General features: G+C 35.6%; 1 protein-coding gene across 6 annotated transcripts in view; it reads left to right on the top strand.

Moving 5' to 3' along the window:
- The window catches only part of FIP1L1 (factor interacting with PAPOLA and CPSF1), a 44,632-nt gene that overhangs the window by 9,253 nt on the left and 12,111 nt on the right, over positions 1 to 23,268 (top strand). For 4 of the 6 annotated variants that reach the window (XM_074866196.1, XM_074866198.1, XM_074866201.1 and 1 more), the window contains exons 5-14: positions 608 to 669; positions 834 to 941; positions 2,111 to 2,241; positions 2,513 to 2,581; positions 4,873 to 4,982; positions 12,724 to 12,817; positions 13,884 to 14,037; positions 19,406 to 19,432; positions 20,012 to 20,066; positions 21,846 to 21,901. In XM_074866196.1, coding sequence (XP_074722297.1) covers positions 608 to 669; positions 834 to 941; positions 2,111 to 2,241; positions 2,513 to 2,581; positions 4,873 to 4,982; positions 12,724 to 12,817; positions 13,884 to 14,037; positions 19,406 to 19,432; positions 20,012 to 20,066; positions 21,846 to 21,901 — 866 coding nt within the window. The remainder of the gene's footprint in view (positions 1 to 607; positions 670 to 833; positions 942 to 2,110; positions 2,242 to 2,512; positions 2,582 to 4,872; positions 4,983 to 12,723; positions 12,818 to 13,883; positions 14,038 to 19,405; positions 19,433 to 20,011; positions 20,067 to 21,845; positions 21,902 to 23,268) is intronic. The other 2 variants (XM_074866199.1, XM_074866202.1) reach the window with 1 other exon arrangement.

The raw sequence follows: 23,268 nt of genomic DNA on the forward strand, positions 1-23,268 counted from the left end.
GTATCTAGATTTCTGACTGTAATTTTATGAAGAAAGCTCTGAAGTATTTTAGAAAGTGAAATGTTACATACTTCTCTGTTGTCCACAAGGATAGGTGATTGCTAGAAGTACTTTGAAACAGACAACCTTTTAGTCATTGTGGAGAAATGCTTGTGTTTTCCACTTCTATACAGATTAAATGGAATAATTATGAAAAGAAAAAAGGATCTGTCAACACTTTCCTTTATTATTTTATTTTTACTCTAATCCCCAGAGTGTCATCTGTATCCCTAAATGAACTTCATTTTTCCTTTTTCTCTTCTTCTGGTTCTGTCCATTCTTGTTTCTATCAAGGTCTTTATCCTTTCAACTCAGGAAGAGTGACTGGGACTTGCTTCACAACTGTTTATTAGTTGGAGAAGTTGCTACTGAGCATAGAAAGGTACACTCTCTTCCTCCTAGGCTGATCTCTTTACTTTTACAGTGTTACCAGCTTGGAAAACTAGAGATTCAGGAAGGTGATTGAGCCTGGGTCCAGTTGGTTTCTGGATCTAGCTAACTCTTGTTTTCTGTTTTCTTCTGTTTTAAGAGTTTTCTCTAATTCATTTTTTTTGTTAATTTCTTTAAGTTACGGAGCAGCACCTGTGAATCTCAATATTAAGACAGGAGGACGAACTTATGGATCTTCTGGTAAGAAAATTTACACAATAGTAATAGTAAAAAATGCAAAAAAAAGTTTGATTGTTTGGGATGAAGGAAGTAATTTTCACTTCTAAAACTTCTTGATAAATAGAAATCTTTAAAACTTATTTGGTAGAGACAGAAGGCTCTAACTTTCTAACTTTTCTTCACAGGTGCAAAAGTTAAAGGGGTGGATCTGGATGCACCAGGGAGTATTAATGGTGTGCCTCTTCTGGAAGTAGATTTAGATTCTTTTGAAGATAAACCTTGGAGAAAGCCAGGTAATGCTCTGGTTTATGTTACTGATATGTAGGCATTCAGCAGGTTATTTTAATCGTAGTTCCTGTTTATATAGATGTTATCTACCCTATAGCTAGAAGATACTATACAATGTAACTTGTTAAAAGCAGCTAAGTTACTTGTTGCCTTTGTGCTGTGCCATGGAGTGTGTGGATATGCTGTGTTTCTTAGTATACATCCTGCATGTATGTCAGCAAAAAGAGACTGTAGGACATGCCCTTTAATTTATTTAAATACATGTATATTCTGGACTCCTTGGAAATCTGCATTTCTGTGGACATTACTGTTATTGGTCTGTGCCATAGGACAGAAGATAAAGCAGAACAGAAAATAGTTCTAGCAGGTTGGGGCATGAAGAATGGTGAAACATAGCTGCTTGTGCTTCTTTGTGTTCATGTATAGATGTCTGTAACCTTTGAAGAAGCAGCTGGTACCACATGGGCTTTCCATAAGTCTCCTGTGTGTGTTGTCTGGTTGGCGCAAATGATTTGGCCAAACTTCTCTAATACCAGTGTTGGGTTTTTGGTGTTTTTTTTTTTTTGTAGTGGTAGTACCTCTTGCTGTTGTGTATAGTTTTTTTTCTGGTGTTTGTATATTGCTTTGGCAATGCAAATAATGTCTACAAAATGGAAAAAAAGAAGCCTTGGATAATATTCCGATGTTTGAAATGTTAGCTATTTGAAATATATTCTGTGCATGTGAATTATGTCTGATCTCTCTTAGAATAAAAATACTTTGTGGTATCAAATGAAACTTGGAGTCAAAACAAAATGAGGAATCAAATACAGAATAAGCAAAAGGGAGTGGTTCTTCACTGAACATACAGCAAACCTGTAGATCTTACATTTATCCTGTTGTAAAGATACGGGTATTATAATAGCCTATGGTATTCTCTAAGTATCTCGTTTGATCCCTGAGATAGGATGCTAGGCAGGATACTCCTTCTGTCTAAATTTTAATGTTTTTATAGTCTTAACCATGAATATTCATATGTTTACTGGTGTAAGACTATTGTATATTTCAGTAGCATGTTTTCAGATCAACTCTTAATCCGTTTTGATGTTATAAATAGAGGTATTTGTATGTTCAGCAAAGAAAAGAAAAGATAAACTTTGTAATGTCCTAAAAAACTATGCTTTTCTATTTAAAGGGGCTGATCTCTCTGATTATTTCAACTATGGGTTCAATGAAGATACCTGGAAAGCTTACTGTGAAAAACAAAAGAGAATACGAATGGGTCTTGAAATTTTACCAGTTACCTCAACAACAAATAAAATTACGGTAACTAGTACAACTTTTGTGGTATTCTACATGCTTTTTTCCCTGTAAAGCTGCTTGTGTGTCATAAGCTGCCCAGTTCAGTGTGTGTGTTAGTTTGCACCTGACTCCTCACCCCTAGCCTAGAGTGTTCCTGTGTTGCTTCACTGGCAATTTGTGTGGATAGTGTGACAGACTAGCTACAGCTAGATTGCATCTGTACCATTATTCAGATTGTGGCCCATCACTTAAGAGTTGAATGGTATCTTAATGGGCAATGTGTTATTTAACTTAGGCTGAAGACAATGCTATGGAAGTAAGACCAAGTGCAGAGATTCTCGATGGCAGATACCATCTTTTTAAGGTGAATTTTAGTACACTTTTGTTGGTTGCTCTCATTTTTGTTGAGTATTGCTTCCCATGCCACCACAGACTGATGGAAGAAAAACTGAAATGGACATAGCCATTATTTCAAACTCTCATCTTACATCAGTGACTTTCTGCGTATGTCACAAAATTCTGATTAAAAAATGTTGCTTTGTTCGTCACCCTTCTGCAAGCATGTGAATTAGTGGCCTGGTGAACTAACAAATTTCCCAGTGAAACTAATTTTTCTTTATGTGATGGTTTATTTTTAGTTGTAGTGCATTTGTGCAGATTAAAGAATTTGTGCAGATGTTCTGGGGAAACTTTTGTAGATTATGGCATGTTTATTTTTCCTGTGGCCTTGTAGTCCTTACTGTGTTTTGTAACACTTATCCTTGGCAACTCTGAGATGTGAAAATCAATCCTCCATATTTTTTGTTGCCCTTTTAGGATTAAATGGCAATAAATCAAGGTATATATAATATTTTTCCATTCAGAAATGCTGATTTTCAGAGAGCAGAAAAATCTATATGACAAGATTTATCTTAAGGATTGAGTATTTTTGTCAACTTCTTGTTTTCTTATTTACTCTTTCATTTGATACTAAAGTTGAAATTAAAATACAAAGGTTATTTATTTTGCTTATTTTCAATATGCAGACATTTTTATTCTCGAACTGTCATTAACTGTCGTTATTCCTCTGTATACTCCTGTGACAAAAGTGTCAGTTGCAGACAGGTATTTCTGTTTCCCTCATATAGTACTTGAGGGTACCCAGTCATTTTGACTTTATCTTAGCAAGAACAGATCAGAAGCTCCCTGGGGCTTTTTGCCATCCTCAATTATCATTATAATAGTGTGATGGAATGGTGGAAATGGTGGGCAATGGGAGTTACGATTTACAGCTGACTACGCTCTCAAACTTCTCTGAAGTGTTGTCCTGAAGGAAGAAGGATAAGTATTCCAAGCCAAAGCTTCCCCTATTCCTAGCTCAGTATTGACTCTCTGGGGGGTCCAGTGACCAAACAGTACAGATAATAATTGTGTTGTAAGAGTCTGAAGTTTGTCATGTGTTTTACAAAGAGTTTACATATAATCATTAAATAATTTACTTTTTTCCATTCTTCTGAAATACTAAGTCTCATGTAATTTACATGGTATGTTTGGATTAATATTCTGTAACTGGCAAGACTTTGTCCCTATATTTTCCAGTTACTCATTAATTAATAGAAGTCTTACAGATTATTCAGATAAATACTTACACCAAACCTATTCATTTTTTTGGTGTTTTTTTTTTTTTTTCCTATTTCTGGATGCTAAAGTTTAATTAAATTTTTAACAAATCTTAGCTATTTATGTGGATTTTTGTGGATTTGAGAAAGAGGTGCCTGTGTTTAGAAGTGAGATTCTGTAAAAGCTTAGTAGTTCACTTGCCTACAAGAAGCTGTGAAATCACAGCCTATATGATGTTATACCATGAGTGAACTAGCTATGTAGAGGGATGTGGCTATGTGGTTGGTACAGTGGGTGTCTTTAAAAACTGAATCAGTACAGGTTTGTCTTTAGTGCTAACCCGCGTAGATTTTTCTTTCATGTATAGTGTGCTGCTGAAGTTGAACAATGCTTGAAGTACTTGCACCAAAGGTCTTAGCATAGCTTTAATAACGTGTCTCTGGAATTTTGCAGTATTTCAGAAACAGCAGTATGCCTTTTTGAAATATTCAATCTGAACTAATGAAAAATCTTTTAAAGTGTGCATAACCCAGAGTATGAGGTGACTTCCTGGTATGACTTAGAAATTAAGTGGTTACTAGATCGCGTGGTCAGTAAGGCAGATGGAAAATCCACTCAGTTTCTTGTCTCATGGTTTGTTGTTGGGCAGCAGACTTGTTAGATATCTCTGTCGTTAAGATTATGGATATTATTTTTTTTCAATAAGTTTGCTTCTTTTAAAAATTGAGATGTTATTTTGTTCGTATAGAAAATTCTACAAGAAAATCAGTTTGGTCTGTTCATGCCCAAATCAAATGTTTGGAAAAGAAATACTAAAACTGTCTAATCTTCTGTAATATTTTGTTTTCTGGGATATTGCTTCTTATGTATATTAAACACAGTACTTAATATATCCTTATAAAATATGGAATTTTACTAGCTCTGCAAAGGTGACAGTTTTTTAAAAATCTGATTAAAGTTGGACTTGCTTTCTCTTTTTATTGGCTATGTGCTATGTTGAGTGTTGGGGCTGCTACACTTCTGAGGTTAAACTAATGATGAAACATTACTTTGAAGGTACAGCAGGGCAGAACTGGAAATTTGGAGAAAGAGTTGGCAGTGCAGTCGACCAAAGCTGATTTCACATCTCCTCCTGCCTTATTCAAATCAGGAATTCCAACAAACAGGTCAGTTAGACAGTTGTAACTCAAGACCAAAAAACTTTTTATACTGTTACCTCTATGTATTTGAAATTCATGATTTTGTAGGAAAAAAGGAAAATATATTTCTGTAACAGGCAGAAATGAGGGGAAGAGTGATCCTAATCACTTTTAGCCTTCAGTTACCATTATACGTGAGTGCTGTGCTACCTTCTTGGCTCTTCAGGAAAGAGGAAGTGGAAGGAAAGGGCAGAAAAACCAGCAAGACCAAATAACAAGGCAGCTATAAAAATCCAGGTGTTGATGTATGACACCATGTGTTTTTATGTAGAATTAGCATGGCCAACAAAATATTTCTAGCTCTACTATCTTTATGGGTATTAGCTAACACCTTTTCAGTTAAGCAAGATGGAATCAGACAGCTGTGACTTCAAAAACTGGAAGGATTCCTGGAACCCAGTGTCTTTCCTGCGAGGTAGTTTTAGCTTCTCTGTATGTGACTATTTCATTATACTTTCTTTGAAATGAGAGAAATTATTTCCTTACTAGAGTTTCTTCCCCTCCTTCTCCCAGCCCCAGGCTTTAATATATTCTGTCCTTTATATCTAAACTACTGCTGTTTGATACCTGGCACTTGGCTTAGGATGAATCCATGCTTCTGCTTTACTTTAGTTATCAAGGAATCCTGTTTAGGTGTTTTGGTTACATAGGAATTAAAAGCAGTTATATTACAAATGATGGTAAGAAAGGTAGAGCAGGTTGTACACTTTCGTTAGGAACAATTAAAGATTAGCATCTTATGGCTTGTCTTTAGCACTGCATCCGTAAGTATCTTGACTAACTCAGAGGCACTCATGTTCAATTATTCTATCCTTTAAGAGTCAGTTCAACACCCAAGTATTTTTCTCTTGGATGGGGAAAAAAAATCTTGCTTCATACTCTTGCCTACATTTTTCTTTTACTCCTAGAATATTCCTCCTCGTAGCCTAAATTCTTGTTTGAGCTATCAGGTTATACTGCTCTGTTTTCAGTAGATCTTGGTTCTTTTCCCCATTTTTCTTTGTCTAAAGTAGTAAAAGTATTCCAAACTTTCTACCAACCCTGTAATTTTTTTAACTTTTCTTTTCTGAATTGCTTCTGATGTATGATGTTCTTGTAACAGAGTTCTGAAAATGCTATGTACTGTTCACGGGGTAAGGATTCCAAATTTGTTTCTAGTACAGGTTTTGTTACAGGATTTCAATTCTTTATGCATCTCATTGGTGGACAGAGAATCTCTAAAATACTTCAGAAAGTAGTTAATTACCAGGATATTAAAACGTAGTTAAGCTTAAAGTTGTAGAAAAAATGCATTGCGTAAATTCCGATTCTGTGAAATTTGCATTTGTTGTGAGAAAGCTTAATATAGTAAGGTCATACCTATGCATAGTGTAGGTTTTGTAAGTAAAATCTTTGTTGTATGCACTAGCTAGGATAAAACTATCTTACTATAGATGTCTTTATACCATATTTTTATGTGATACTTTTTTCTTTTCTGCCCGAAGTTAGCAATTCCATGTTTAAGTAATCATCTTCCTGATTTATAAAGGTTTAAAGATAGTATATTGGTTGTTAATCAGAGCTTTCCTGAGAAACTTAACACACGCCTGTTTTCTCCAGGAACTAAGTTTACCTTAGCAAAGGTTGGTAAACCTGTATATCTTTAAGAATGAGAAGCCAGTAAATGAAGTTGATCTGTTGGGTAGATAAACAAAATGTACATTTCCAGTTGTATCACTTGTGCATTCCAGTGGTTACAGTAGGTTGTTTTTATATATATTTAGTGTGAATACTCTAATTGTAAGTTGTTACAATGGCAAAACTGACTTCTTTCCGTATTTAATATCTGCTCCTTCAGATACATTTGCTTAAAATAAATTCTTGTGTAAAGAAAAAGGTATTTCTAACAAGTGGTCAGAAGAGATTTTTGAAAGAAAATTGTATGCTTAAAACTCTGACAGTAGCTCAGTGAATGAATATGTCTTAACTGTGTGGATTATATATACTTCTACTTGAATGACTTCTTCAGAATGCAGCTACTATTTTCTGTATATAAAAACCTTTACTACTAGTTTCTTTATAACCAGGCAGTGTTTTATGCGATTGGACTTTCTTTTATTAAAGAGTTAATTTTAGGTAGGCAGAAATTTTTTAGCAACCCAGCTCTTTAATAATTTAAAATAATTGCCTTTATGCCATGAGGCATTTGCAGTAGCTTTGTTGTGAAATTGTTGGAAACATTTCTCGTGTAGCAGTAAAACTTCTCCCAGCTTCTAGCAGTAGTTGATATATTTGGTGAAATGGAGGGAAAACTGATGCAACTGGGTACAGCAGCATTGGTGTGGGGATGGGTAAGGAGCTGGGCATGAGAAGAGGAATTCAAAGAGCAGAAAAGATAGAGGCAGAAGAAAAGAAAGACCGAGACAGTTTATCTCACCAGAAGCAGTACCTCTTCTCAGTCACAGACAAGCACTGTCTCCAGAAAAGCCGGTTCAGGCATCAGAAAGTGACAGGAACAATATAGGAGGGACAAATGACCTGAATTAAGGTAAGAGGGGGGGAAAAAAAATCAGGGCATGATCCTAATTTAAGATTTTAATTCCCCATTTACTAGTCAGGGCTGCAACATCACTTTGTGGATGACTTTACACATAGATATTGCAGCACATATTTCTCTTTAAGGGAAAGTCTGAGGGAGATAGATGCCTTTTTTCATTTTTTTGTAAACAAACATTAAAATAATTTTGTGCCTCCTGTTTTTACCTTTTTAGTTTGAGTACAGTAGATACTTGCATAAGATTGCAGTTGAATTCTCAAAAAACCCCTCCGAGGTCTAGCAAAAGAATATTGCTCATTACCAATATGGAGGTTGTAGTTTACAAAATAGAGACAAAATTATTGCTTGCCAGCAAATAAATTACTACTTCACTAGAATTGCATTCTAAATGTTTAATTCAAAGAAAAAATCAGTGCTTGTTTATACCTGTCTGTGTGAGAAATTTTGTTTTAATTTGTGAACAATGACTGTTGTAGTCATAACTAAGCTATTAGCTGTTTAGAAATGACACCTGTATCTCTTGTCTTGATTCTGTGATATTTAGGGCTGTTGAATAGCATAAAATGTTATGTAACTCTGAAGGAGGAGTTAGAACATAATGGAAATGGTTTAATAAATGCACATCATATATAAACAATATGGTATAAAGTAGAATGTTTGTTCTCTAGAGGTAGTTAATTAAAGATTCATTGTGTGCATAGTGACAATTAAGGTAAAAACCTGAAGGAATCTCTTTTGAGTATAGTGCTTTCTAGAATGTGGAGAGGGTTTGACATATTTCAATCATATCCTAACCAGCCAAGTTACAGAGGTATTTTACTGGGTTTTAGGCCAGTGCTTTTCCCTATGTGATTTTTCAAGGACTGTGAGAAAGTATTTCTTTAGTAGCAGAGAAATAAGCAGAAGTTTCATTTACAAGCTGGATGCAAGAACTGGTATTTTCTCATTCCAACAATATCTAGTATAGCTCTCCATCACAAAACTTTGTTCTGTCAGAAGCTCTTAGTTTTTTAACCTCCATTTATGCTTTTTGGGTTATTACTAAAGAATACATTGAAATTAATGTGGCTTTCAGAGAAATTAGCCTGTCAGTGTGATGGGCTGTTTATCAGCTTTCTCTGTGCTTGGGCCTTTCTGTAAACAGAATTTTTATAGAAAATGGATTTGTGATATGTTATTACTATGAAAAAGTAGAGGTTTCTCTTGTTTCATGAACTAGCCTTGTGAGACTAGGTGATGAAAACTCAGATATTATTTTGAAAAAATGTCTATTTTGTATATCAATGATTTCTGTATTAAATTTGTTTGCTTCTTAGTTATATCAATCAGTGGTAAGTTGAGGTAAGGTGAGTTAAGCAAAGTTGAGGCTGTCCTCAAGAGGAGGAAAATAAAGCATAAAACACATAAGCAAGACAAGAAGGAACACAAGATCATGTTATATACAGCTTTTAAAGTATACTATAATTCTATATTTCTTAGACTAGACTATAAGTCTAGTGAATAAATGTGGCATCTGGTAGTTAGACTGCTTCTGAATTTTGAAAATTGGGGTGGTGGTTTCCAAAGAGCAGTTCATTATTTTTATTACTGGTGGTGGGGATAAGTGATTTCTGAAGGTATGAATTTGGAAAATAATAGGGTTTTTTTTTCCCTCCTTCTCTCCCCCCCCCCCCCCCCCCTTCTCTTTGCTCTGTAGAATCTAAACTCATCTTGCTAAATGAGATTGAGATATCTTTCTCAATTAAATCTCCATGGAGGGTGGTATTCATAGTGCAAAAGGCTCATAAATAACCATTCTCTAATTAGAGTGAAATCACTCACTGAGTTGCTGGAATGTTACTTTCAAGCTACACTTTGTATGAACTCTGCTGTGGGTTCATGTGCATCCCACACGCATGGATTGCCTTTTTATGTTTGGGTGTATCCACTGGGAATGCATCTGTATCCCAGGTGTCCTGATTGTATAGGACAAACCAAGCCCTTTCTTTTCTTTGCGCACAGCACTGAGACAGAAACCTAGTAATGCCTGCTCAACATCTTATCACTAAGTAGATAATGGCTGGGGAGTCTTTGAAATTTCCCCATGTGCCAACCTGCTATGACTTAATCAAGATCTGAGTCTTCAGATTGCCCCTTTTACAAAGCTGCTGAACTGTTACATTCTGGACACTTCAGATGCCTCTCTTGCCTTTGTGAAGATTATGTTTTTGGCAGTGGTGTCACCTGCTGCTCCATTTGCAACTGAACACATGCTTTCTCTTGTTCAGTTTCAAGCTCTTTTAGTGAAGTACTTAATGAAATCATTATTGCAGTCTTGGAAATAGAGAATTTGTCAAGTTCAAGGTATGATGGCAAATTCCTGAGCTCATCCATCATTACAAAAATTAAATCTCTTGGCCGCTGTTGGGAAGAACAATGGACTATAAAACATTAGTAAAAAAATAATTACAGAGCATCAGCTCAGTGAGAATGAGTGAGCGTAGGTGTACTCTTCAGACTCTAGAAAAATTAAGTGAAAGCTGTGTTCATTTCAGTGAAGTTGATGTCTAGGAACCAACTGGTAGTCTGGATTTGCTTCCTTTGATAATGCAGTGTTGTGTTTGGGCTGCTTCCCAAGCCAAAATTGGTATTATTGTAGTATGGTTGATGCACATATCACTTTAATGCCCAGTACTCTTGCATAGGTGTCCTTTGCCTGTGTTTTCAATGGTGATTCCAAGAGTTGCTGGCCATGTGCAGACAGTCCAGAAGAGGAGGAGTGTTAATTTGAAGTACATCATTCCCAAATGGAAGCCCTGTCAAACAGACCAAGCAGGGAGTTACCTGAGGAGGGACTTCTTGCCGTAGAAGAGAGTTGTCTATCATACACAAGGACTAAAGCTAGGTAAAATGAGTTTTCTAGGGTACAGTTTTTAGATCATTGAGAGGAGATACCAGCGATGGAGGAGAACCAGTGTCTTAGAACTCTGAAATCAAATGAGCTGTCAGTGAAGACTGAAACAAAGTTTTGTTGTTTTAGAAAAATTCACTTGTCTTTTTTTTTTTTTTTTGGTAGTGAAACAGTTGGTTTAGCAATTGGTTTATAATACCTATGTTTCCAATTTAGTTACTGAAAGCAAAATAATAATAAACCCACAGTGTGGCAGTGCTGGAATACCATGCAAGACCTTTGGGAAGGATTAGGAAAGCAGTGGTGATTATTTCAGGTTTTAGACTGAAACAGTCTTTTAGGATGGGATGTTAGAAGATCAGAGAATTTCTTAAACTTGTGTTATCCTTGGAGAGGTTGCTGTAGAGTATATACTGTTTTAGTTCGCAAATGTGTTCTCAGATTCTTGTGCCACTGGACTTTTTTTTTTTTTTCCTCCAAACTGTTGTGCTTAATGAGCTTGCTTTAAAATCCAGGAGGAAGCTCTAAACCCAGATGTTGAAAAGCTCAGAGGACAGGCATTTAGATTATCCTCAGTATGCAGTCTGCCAAAGAACTTTAGATTATCTTTAGGAGATCTAATTGATCCTTCATGCTCTAGTGTCTGCTGTGTCTTTTTCAGCTGAATTGAAATCTAGGTATTTGAACAATTGAGGTCAGAGGTATCAGTCCAGCAGAACTTGGAGTGTGTTCCAACTGTTCTCCCTGCTATCTGTATTAATGTGGTTAGTAGTCTAATACATACAAAAAATACAAGAACTTGTCTTCTAAAACTATAAGTATTTTTTTCTTTCTATGGATTTATTTTCTGAAATTTCCTGAAAGTTTTTTCCCAGTCTTTCTTTTTGCTATATATCATGCTATTGGTAAATATTGTCAGTTTTCTCTACTATGGTTTCTGTTATAGGTGTGACACAGATATAACTGTCTCATCCCTTAGCAATGTAATTTTTTACCTCATTTTTTAATGGAGGACTGTTGTGGACTAGTTCAGCTTGGGAAGGAGGCAACTAAGAAGAGATATAACAGAGGTACCACCGATACTACACTGCCAGAGAACAGGGAGATATATATATACACACACACACCTCCCGATATACTTTTTTTTTTAACACAAAAACTGTAGGGCACCAAATACAATTGTCAGGCAAAAAAATAGCTGAAACAGATCTCATCACTGGAGATGAAAAGTAAAAGTATGTTCAAAAGAGATTGTGCAAATCTCTTTTGCACAGTTATCAGGTGCTATTAAACACAGTTGCATGGGAAGTCCTTAAATTTTTGATTGGTGGGAACTGGAAGGGATGTGTATATGCATGTCACTTCTCTTGTCACCATTCTCTAAAAATCCACTACTAACTATTTCTAAGGTAGGTGTTCCTGATTTACACTGTGTTCTGTTGTTGCCTGATTCGGTTGTAAGGGAGACTGAGGTGGATCTTGTGCTGCTCTGTTGCCGGCTTCTTTAAAGGTGATCATAGTGCTTAGCTATGCAAGTGTTTTAGAGGTGCTTGAGACAGACATTTTGCATTTGGAAAACTGAGGAACAGAAGTATGAATGTCTTGTCTATGATTCCTTTGAGTTTCACACAAGGTTTAATTTAAGAGTCAGTGTCTACTAGTTTCATATACTTTCTGTCTGATATTAGGACTGTATTCCAAGATAAGAGAGGTGGCAGCTGATTTTGTTCAATATGTGCTGCAATATCAATAGTATGTATGGTAGGGTTGGCTTATGTTCATTTCTACCTCCGAACTTAACCTTTGTTTGATCTTCCATGGAATCCTCCAGTATGGTTTCTTGCAGTTTAGAAATTATTTCTAATGATTAGTTTATAACTATTTTACTTTAGATTTTTGTAGAAGTTCTGTTTAATGCATATTTTTGTTACTGAGGTTTTCTGTGATCTCACTGTATTGTTCCTTGGGTTTTTTTTTCTTTTATCGGTAACAGAAGTGTAGATTTATTACCTTGTAGAGGATTGAAGGAGAATGTGGAGAGTCAGCCTTCGTCCTACAGGAGTCTTTATTGTTGCATTGTTTAGTTCTATACACACTTGCATAGTTCAGCAAATTTATCACGGTTAATGTTCTTCAGAAATGGTCTTTTGTGTTTTATACAGGAGAAAGAACTTTGGCATTTAGAATGAGAGGAGTCCATAAGACTTTCTTCTCTCTCTTTTATTTTTGTTTTTTTCGTTTTCTAATTCTGTTTGTTGATTCTGGTTTGTCCTGTGTTGCAGACGGATATCTGGCACAATAGATGTGATTGGACAGACCATCACTATCAGCAGGGTGGAAGGACGACGGCGTGCCAATGAAAACAGCAACATACAGGTTTTATACTGCAGATTTGCACTCTATCTTTGACTAAAGCACATTTATTCTTTCCCCATAGCTTCTGATTAAAACATTTCAGTGTGTATGAATGAGTAATACAGAAGTAGCTTTAAGTTCAGGAAGAAAGTTGTGGCAGTTAGTTGAAGTACATTAAGATGAAATATTTGATATATTTCAAAAGATAAGTGTTTTGGTATATTTCTTACTGAAAGGAAATGAGCAATATTGCAGACTCACAGTTCAGGATACAGCACTGGCTCTGCTAGATCTGTATGGGTTAGTGTTTTGTTTACTAAGTGACAAAGAAAAATATTTAAACTGATTGTCCATTTCTCCCCTATTCCTGCCAGGCACTAATGCTGAAAGTGAAAGCCTCTTTGTATGCAGTTTGAGAAATGCACTCTTTTAAAAATAAGTTGTGAAGGAATAAATAGTTGATAGTACTTTTTTTTTTCCCCAAAGTTAGATTGAATTATTTTACCATAAATTGTAAGATTAGTCTTTATGATTTTTGTCTTTATGGGCTTGGATTATCTTAAGAGAACAACTAAATGTATTAAGATTGAATGCACATTTTCTCTCCTGACTTACCTGTGGAGAAGAATCAAGGTTGCTTGGTGCTCTGGCTGCATTTCCATGCCAACTTAGGTTAAGGTTAAACATGGTGATTATACTGAAAACACTGCCATGTGTTATTCAGCTGATCTCACAGTGTTTAAATAATGTAAGTTCTTGGGGTTTTTTCATGTTTTTCATATAGATTTTTAAAATGTTTTCCTTTATATATAAATTTAAGATGGTGTTTTGGGCGATATTCAGATGACACATATTCCCTCTCAGATCTTACGTTAGTTGTTCCCTATTGGCTGCTCTTAGACCCTTAGAGGTACTTGGCAAGCATGGGACACTGGACGAGGGATGCAGATAGAACTTAAACTATCTGAATATTGCTCTTTAGGTGCATAAGTAGTAATACCTTCCTATTGTAGTAACTGGAAAGAGAGGAAACCTATCTTCTACCCTTTTGACATAGCAATTGTAACTATAGTTTGATATTTTACAGGTTCTTTCAGAACGATCTAATCCTGAAGTAGACAATTTTACCAAGCCACCTCCATTTTTCCCTCCAGGAGCTCCACCTACCCACCTTCCACCACCTCCTTTCCTCCCACCCCCTCCAACTGTCAGTACTGCTCCACCTCTGATTCCTCCACCAGGTAAATATCCTGCACTACATAGGATGTGAAAAATGAGAGTTGCGTTATCATCAAATATTTTATGGTAATGAAATAAAGACAGTGCATTCCATGCAGATTTGGCTATATGTGCAGAATTTCAGAATTTTGTATTCTACTCTTTTCCTAAATATATCTGCAAGGCAGAAACAGAAACTTTTGTCTTTCTTTCTCAGTAAACGTAGTCCCAAGTAGTAAATCATTGCCTAAACACTAAATGTTGGATCTTGTGTCCTTGAAAATATTTGAAGTGAGAAGCTGTTTTCTGTAAGTCAACTAATGCTGTTGAGGTACATGTTAACAAATCATTCCACAAACTTTTGAACTAAAAGTATGTCATACCATGAATTTGTGTCAGAAATTGGATTCTCTGATGTCTAAGGTCAAAGCATCAACAGAAGCTTTAATTCCCCTTTACCCTCACAGTACGTGTGAATTCCCAAAAGTCTGATAAGAATTGCATTTATGCGGTATCCCTTCTTTTAGTCAGAGGTCTTATTATCACCTGATGTTGTTATCCAGGGTCCTGTGTCTGTGAATCTTAGAGGAATCAAAACTCTTTGAGAACTCTTTTCCTTCTTACATCTGGTTTGAAATTTACTGATATTTACTGAAATTTACTGGAGGGAGTGTCATGGGCATTTGCACAAATAGTGTAATTACCTGAGTGTTGTCATTTTTAGGAATTAAGTTCAAAAGAACTTGGCAAGGGCATAAGAAGAATAGTCAGTGAGAAATGAAAATAGATGGAGAAACTTTGGGGAGTATTTGAGTAGGAAAGTGAAGGATTTGTTTATAGAAGAGACTGATTTAATGTGGAGCCCCTTATTTTCTCCTTTTGTTCCTTGCATTCTTTTGCTTGACTTATTCTGAAATAATGCTGAGCAGTTTCTTTGCTATTCTGTTCACATAGGGAATCTTTTAAAAGCTTCTTATGTATGAGCAAGGAAATAACATTATTTCTGTGCAAGAACTTTGTGTGGGGCTTTATAGAGTTTAAATCCTCATAGAAGAGGTTGCTTTCTTCAATTGCTGCTGATGATTTTAAAACTATTAACTCCTGCTGCCTGGCAAGCTCTGGCTTTCATCAGTGATTGTCATACACAAAATGGTGCAACGTAGGAAACAGAAGAGACGAGACTTAAAGATGAAATAATTCTGTGCACTTTTCCAAGTTTTTGTGCCTCAATATAAAAAATAGGGTGTCTGAAGAGAGAATATGCTACTGCTCTGGCAATTTTGTGATGTTTCCTTACTGCAGGGGGGACAGAAAGGAGAGGAATGTGACGGTAATGCTAACTGCAGTTTTAAGCTGCATTAAAACCTTTCTGGTAAAATAATATAGATAATGCATTGCAAGTTTTTAGAAAGTAATTATTTTAATTGTAATTGTACAGAAAAGGTGGTCTAAGTTGTATATTATTAAAAGCATGAGAGGAACCCCCACAGACACCCCAAATGCACTTGGTGTGTCATATAGGTGTACTGGACTATTCTTACAGAACCCCTCACCTGTTGAGCTTTTAAAGGTGAAAGAAATCCACATGTGTTATAAATATAGCAAGCAGGTTTGGCTTTAGTCTTGTGGTTTACAGACAGGTTTATGACATACACTTGTTCAGAAGGTCTCCTTCAACATCCTTCCGTGCTTCAAGTAGATTTGAAAATAACGATTAAGAGCTGTGGATTTGGTTTCTTCAGGCCTGTGTTTTAATTGTGCTGTTGCCAGCTCTTTAACTTCAAAGCTGTTCCTAAAATAGAATCTGCCATCCCTCCTAGGTTCAGTGGAGGAGGAGGAAAAAGAAATACTCTTACCCAATATTAAACCAGGACTACTTGCCAGAAAATTTAAGTATTCCAAATATAAAACATCCTCCAAAAGCCCCTTTGAAAAAGGATCTTGCTTTGAAGTTAGATCTCTTGTTCTGAATTCATTCACTCTTGCAATTCAAATCTTTTTTGAGGAACGAGCCCTGGAACGATTCAAAGGGCCAAATGCAGAAAATTCTCAAATACTCCTAGGAGATCACTGACTGTGGCAAAAAATGCGTTGGTTTTTGTTTGCTTGGTTTATTGCTGTGTTGGAGTAATTTAAATCTAAAGAAGAACTCGGATGCGTCTGTTTAACAGACTTTAAAAGTTGGTTTATGTGTTTTGGTTTAAGAGTGTAGTTAAAATGTGACACGTATCGGTGATATTAAAAAAAAATTTCTCTGAAGCATTGAACTCCTGTTGCATAACTGAAAATTTTGACTGCCTAGACTTATACCAGGGCCTAGCAAGTAACCCCCAGCAATCTTAAGCGTGTACTTTTTAATCTTGTGATAAATGAGAGAGAATTTGGCTTAGTTTAGCCTGTGGCAAAAGAAGTTTTTACACAAAGTTGAGTTGTATTACATTGCTGTGGGCTATTACACAGTTCAGCCAATTTGCAGTGTTTGTTAAGCTGTGGCATCATTATCGTGTTTGATTCCTTACTCTGCAAGTGGAGCACATGTGGCATTGCTTTCCTTTAGTAAAACCTACTTGGTTTTCTGTAAATATTTACTAGCCTTGAGTTAGTAGGATGGTATACAGTGTCCTGAAAGCAAATTTGAGCACATCAGGTAAAATGCTGCACTAATGTCATTTGGATTGGTTTTGACACGAGCCTGAATATTTTAAGTTTAGGCTAGGTGTATCTTTGTGGCAGTACAACGTGTTGTAGGGACACGACATGATCTGTGTTAAGTCGTCATCTTTCACTGGTACTCAAGTTTAGTTCCCTACATTCCAAGAAATGACTCAATATTTTCTTCTCAGAAGAAGTTATTGGCTGATGATGCTTCAAGTACATTTTCATACACTGCATTAGTAGGAGGCGAAAGAGTGAAGAGTTAAGAGGTTCTTAATTTTCTGTTAACTAAAGTTTATGAATTTTTTTGTTTCTTGTTTTGTGTCACATTCATGTGTTAGTGAAGAAGGTGAGGAAAAAAACTTTAGATCTTTTTAGTCATACTTGCTAACTTGCAATGTAGAAAAATGTTTCTTCCATTATGATACTATCAAGTAAATTAGCTTCTGTCTTAAAATAATATTAATCATGACTTTTTAAATGTTCTTAAAGGTTTTTGAAGAAAAAATGCCTATATCTTTTTTTAGCGTGATACCCTGCATTAACCAACTCATTAAAACTATGTGGATGTTTGGGCTCTGCATATTAGTTGTATTCAGTCTGTCTTAATTTTGTTTGAATGGCTCTCAAGTGAAAGTTTTCATTTGGCTTTTAATAATGTGATGAGATTTTTATTTGTATTTCTGCACAAGATAAAATACTGATGAATATATTAATTGTTTAATCAGAATTTCACCCTTTTTGTAAAGAGTATTAGCTGATGGCTGATGTGCATAGTGCTGAGAGCCATGTTCAATGCTAACAATATACTGGGTTTAGTGCAGCAATTGAAATTTTTTTAAGCATAAGGTAGAGCTAATAAATTAATCAATTTGAGAGAACTTGTGATATTTTTCTAGCTTACATTCTTAACATTGCTGTTAAGAGGTATTCTTTATATATTTTTATATACATATTTTCTATGTTGTAGGCTCTTGAAGACTTTTATTAATTCTTCACGACAATTAACCAAAAAAGATGAATAGAAAATACTTCAGCTCTGCAACAGTTTGAGTTCCCAGTCTTCCTTTTTTTTTTTTTTTTTTTTTTCCCACAAATTTTCATTAGGAGTGTTTGGTTTTTAAATGTTACAGTGTCAAACTTTTTATGGTGTGATTTCTAGCGTTCTTAACAATAGTGCACATTGGAAAGCTGGTGTGCTGATGAAGAGAAAACGGCTCATGAAGTTTAGAAATTTGGCTTTTGGGGTTCACTGTCTCCTGACTTATGTTTTGTCTGAGAGATTACATTTTAAGTCTTCAGGATTGGACAGCAACCTCAATTTTGTTTCACAATTTGTTTAATCCTATAGGATTAATGCTGGTAGAAATTCATGTCAGTGAAATCACCAGCAATTAGTGAACATTGATATTGATTACTTTTTCTCAGTATGCATATTCCTTCATTCTCTCCTTCTGCCAAGTCAGTTTGGGAGCAGTTGGCATTTCTAGACTAATTATAATACATAGATGTAGTTGAACGTTGCTGCCATACAATAGTTTTTTTAGTTATAATGTTGAACTAATGATAGATACATTAAATCATGGAGTGACCAGTACATCTAGGATATTCTCTGAATTATGAAGTCTGGAACTTGAATGAGATGGGTTCTAAGTGGATCTGTCTGCTGTTCTGTCTGGATGTTTATGCAGTTATGGCAAAACTGATGAAAGTGCTTGGCAAAGTTTTCTGTTCTCCCCCCGCCCCAAGTCTTGCAGTGAGTTGTCAGATTGAAAGTACTTGTTTTTTAATGGAAGCAGAGTTGCTCATAACTGGAAGAGCTTTATGCCTGGTATAGTAGTCTATTTTCTGGCAGTATTGTTTTAGCCCATTTTATTATTTTCATGTGTTTTGTATATTCAATTGAGGTAAAGCTAGTTCTTTGCAAAGTATGAGAAGATAATGCCCTTTAAAGTGTACGAATTATTTTTACCTTTTAATCATTCCTTTCATAATCAAATAAGACAGGTTTATATGTTTTAGGTTTATATATTTTGTTAGGGCAGCTAATTCAGTTGTGAACAATTTCTCAGCTTTTAGTTAGATTCATAACAGCTAAGCTAGGTCTGAAAACCAGAAAAGTTAGAACCATATTTGAATGTGTATTAAAGGATGCTCCTTTCTCAAATATTTACAAGAAAATACAGTACCAAACAATTTTTTTTCCATCCATGTAGCAACTGAATGATTAATTGCAGTGTAGCATAGCATTAACTGAAAAGTCTGTAATGCTTACTGTTACTAGAATATTTTGTCCATGTGGACCTACTGTTTCCTATACTAAGCTATTAAATGTCAGAGGCCAATTGCATTTCCTTTCATCCAGTCATGGAATAGAAAATAAAGCAAATATATTCTATGGGATCTTACTTTCCTTCTGGATACTAAGCATTTTAGGGTTATGGATTTAATTCTAATCTTGAGATCCAGAGTAATTCTTCATTATTTTTGTCTCTAATTAAATAAGATCCTGAAGAATAGGAATTTAAATTAAAAAGCCAGATTTGACAAGGCTTGCATAAAATCTTAAGAATTGCTACTAATGCGACATCTTGATTTGAGGACACAGAAAATAAGTTATCATTCTCCATGATCATGTATGTGGTGATAGCTCAACCTGATTTATCTGATTTTAGATCTACAGATAATAAACATGAACTATTACTATAACTGATACGTTATTTCTTGTCTTTTTAGGTATACCAATAACAGTGCCACCACCAGGTAAACTTGCTTAGAATTTTTTTCCACATTTGGTTAAGAAATTAAAACTTAACTGATGTGCAACTTACCAACTTCCTTTTAGTTATATAGATAAAAGTTCATAAACACAAAACTATATGTATAGTTGTAGGCTCAGTTATTTTGATGCCAGGCAGAAAAGAAAATGTATGAAAATGCTGTTGACTAGTGGATCTAATCAGCCAGTTTCTAAACTCTGTGCTTCCTTCTTTTCTTTACGTTCTTTTTTTTTCAGCTATGCAGAAAATAGTTGTGATTGTTTTTTATTAAGTATTGTTAGATACTTGGGAATTTTCCTATACTTCTAAATCATTGTAGCTTTAAGAATGATAAGGTGTTTGATTTGAAGCACTGATAATACATGTTTAACACTCTGTCTTTGTTAAGCTAGAAAGTAGTTTTCAGTCTTAAAGTAAAAGCTATTTACACAGTGAGAAACAATTTTTGCATTGTACTCTCTGGAATTTGTTTGCCATTGTATGCTTAGCTTAGTTCTTTTATGTGTTTGATTTTTTTTTTTTTTTTTTCTTTTTTCCCCCCTCACCTAATTTATTATTACAGGCTTTCCACCACCACCTGGCGGTCCTCCACCTTCCCTCATACCCACAATAGAAAGGTGATTATCTGTTCAAAATCTTAAAAAGCAATATATTGGTATTCTGCAACTGAAATAAATTAGTAAGGACTCTTACACTACCCAGTGTTTTATGGATTTTATCTGGGAGTGGGGAGACAGTTTCAGATTTTTACAGTATTTTTACAGATACGTTACTAGTCTCACCTGGCTGACAATATTCTTATGAGTAAGTTACTTGACCGCTTAATAGTTTAATTGAGTTATGACACTATATCAATGCCAAGACTTACGAACAAAGTCAAGGCAATGATTGTTAAAGTATTCTTTAGTAGTTTGAAGGCATATTTAAGTGAACCGTATACTTGTCAGCTACCGTATCCTTTTCTATACATGCAAATAAACAATTTGACCACAGATTCAAGCCCTCATAAGCTATAGGAAATGCTGGGTTCCAAGGAATACAAATTTGTGTTTCTACTGTGTTTGTTCTAAGTCTTCAGCTTTAATAGGCTTAACAGTATTTTTTCAATACCTTTTTTTGTATACATGTATATGTGTATGCATACATATATTTTTATATATATATATATGTGTGTCAAAGGAAATAAAAAAAGTTGTCCAGCACAGTCCTTGAAAAGTATTTATATTTTGCTGAAGGCCAAAATCGGGTCATATACAAAGCTCATTTAAAAAGATGGTGCAAGCCTCTTGTCAGTCCTTTGGATGTCACTGAAGGAAGGTGCACACATCTGTTCCTTTGAAATTGAAAATTCTGTTAACATATACACTACAGGATGATGAAGGTAAAGCTCTGAGAAAATCCTCATCTAATTTAATTCGGGAAAAATCCCTAACTGGATGCATTTGATGTACATGAAAGTAAATTTATTTTTTCATACTGACAGTTGCTGTGAGTGACTGCTGCTTCTGACCGCCAAGCAGCAGTCATTGCATTTCTTATAGTGAATATTTATGTACTTTCTCAAATACGATGTGAAAAAATCGAGTTTATTGTGGAACCTAGGAACTAAATCTCATACTTTTAAATGTTAAGGTGTTGCATTGACCTTTCATTATCACTGGTTTTGTTTTGTTTTTCAACTAAGCTAGCCCAAAACTTATTTTTTAATGTTAAAGTGCCTTCAAGAACAAAAATAACGCTTAGGTTAAATACTGCAAATATAATTCATTCTAGTTATGTAGGAAGTGCTAAAAGTCATGAAAGAATTATGCATGTCCTGTGCTCCTATCCTTTTTAACCTTTCTGGTTTTTACCTATTGGAGTTGGCCACTACTGAAAGAAGTCAGCCTAGAAAATGTGTAGCTAATTTAATATATTTTTTATAGAACTACACATTTGAAGTCCACCTGTTCTTAGATACGCTTACATATCTACTTTTTAACAGAAAGAGTGAGAATGGCTTCATTCATAAATGAAGCACTTTCAAGCAATTGGAGATTAAGTACAGTATCTGTGCAGAAACACCTTATGATACAAGAAACATTTGAAATAGTTCATTGAAAATACAAAAGAACAGCTTTGATGGTATGGATACTTTTTGGTTTAACCTTTAAGAAGAGAGAATGCTATTTTTGCCTCCTGTAGTAAAACATGAAATATACATATTTCTGTTGATAGACAGCTTCCTTAATTAGTAATGCTCAAAATGGAGGACTTAAATCCATTTATAACAAACACTTTGTTTTAGTCTGTATAGTGGAAGGAATTCAAAGGAATGGTATTTAAAGTATATATTTATTGATGGAGGTAGCTTTGATGGTGAAACTGGATTTTTACATGTATTTTCTTTTCAACAGTGGACATTCTTCTGGCTATGATGGTCGTTCTGTTCGTGCATTTTCATATGGCAGTGGTGAGTGTCCTTGCTGGCTTTGAGAATTTTGACTAGTGCTATATCAGTTTGATATACTTACCAGGGTTTTAGCTAAGAGACTAAACAGGTCCTTTCAGTAATTCATTATGAAAGCTCATTGCCTACCATTGTGAACAGAATACATGCTGTTGCAAATTTAACAGCTGTTGGTAAATACTATTGTTTTGCTTACTTATTTGTATGCTGCATATCTTTCCATTCTGCTTTTGCAGAACTGTGTTTTTGAAAAATAATACACTGTAATATGGACCACAAGTCAGGGAGAATTTTCCAAGAACTGGTAGAATTTAGAAACAGGAGAACAAGTACTGTCAAGAGATGATCAGAATTTCAACCAGCAACACCAATCATTGAGAAATCCTGAGTGATGTGCCTCTCCTTTGAAAAACTGTCTAATCTTTATCTATCCTGTTGCAAAGTCAGTTTTTCTTTTTTTTTGGTTAATGTTATGGAAAAATTCTGAAGCTGAAAAACATCACTTTCTGGTTTTACAGTAAGAGTAAACCAAAATAGAAGTTTCAATATGTGCAATGAAATGGACGTCTACGGAACCTACAGTGAGTTTAGAACTGTTACCTAGCACATCCTCTGCTTCATGAGCCAAAAGAGTGATAACAATACTAAGATGTCAGCTTCTTCCTGACCCAGCCCAAATTGGGAAGATAAAACAAACACAGAATCACAGAATGGTTTGGGTTGGAAGGGAATTTTAAGGATAGTCTAGTCCCACCCCTCTGCTCTGGGTAGGGACATCTCTTACTAGACCAGGTTGCTCAAAGCCCCATCCAGCCCAGCCTGGCCTTGAACACTTCCAGGGAGGGGGCATTCACCACTTCTCTGGGCAACCTGTTCCAGTGTCTCACCGCACTCATCATGAAGAATCTCTTCCCTATGTCCGATCTAAACCTACCCTTTTTCAGTTTAAAACTACTGCCCCCTGTCCTGTCACTACAGGCCCTGGTAAAAAGTCTCTCTCCATCTTTTGTATAAGCCCCTTTTAAGTATTGAAAGGCCACAATAGGGTCTCCCCAGAGCCTTCTCCAGGCTGAACAACCTAGGAGAGATGTTCCTTCCAGCTCCGATGATTTTTCGTGGCCCTCCTCTGGACCTTCTCTAACATGCCTTTCTTATACTGGGGGCCTGAGAGCTGGATGCAGTACTTGGGTCTCACAAGAGCACACAGAGGGACAATCGCCTCCTTCAACCTGCTGGCCACACTTCTTTTTATGGAGCCCAGGATATGACCGTCTTTCTGGGCTGCAAACTCACATTGTCAGCTCATATTTAATATTTTCATCCACCAGTATGCCCAAGTCCTGGGCAGCAGGGCTGCTCTCAATCAATTC

Source organism: Strix uralensis, chromosome 4 (genome assembly GCF_047716275.1).
Source record: "Strix uralensis isolate ZFMK-TIS-50842 chromosome 4, bStrUra1, whole genome shotgun sequence".
In the NCBI taxonomy this organism is placed as follows: Eukaryota; Metazoa; Chordata; class Aves; order Strigiformes; family Strigidae; genus Strix; species Strix uralensis.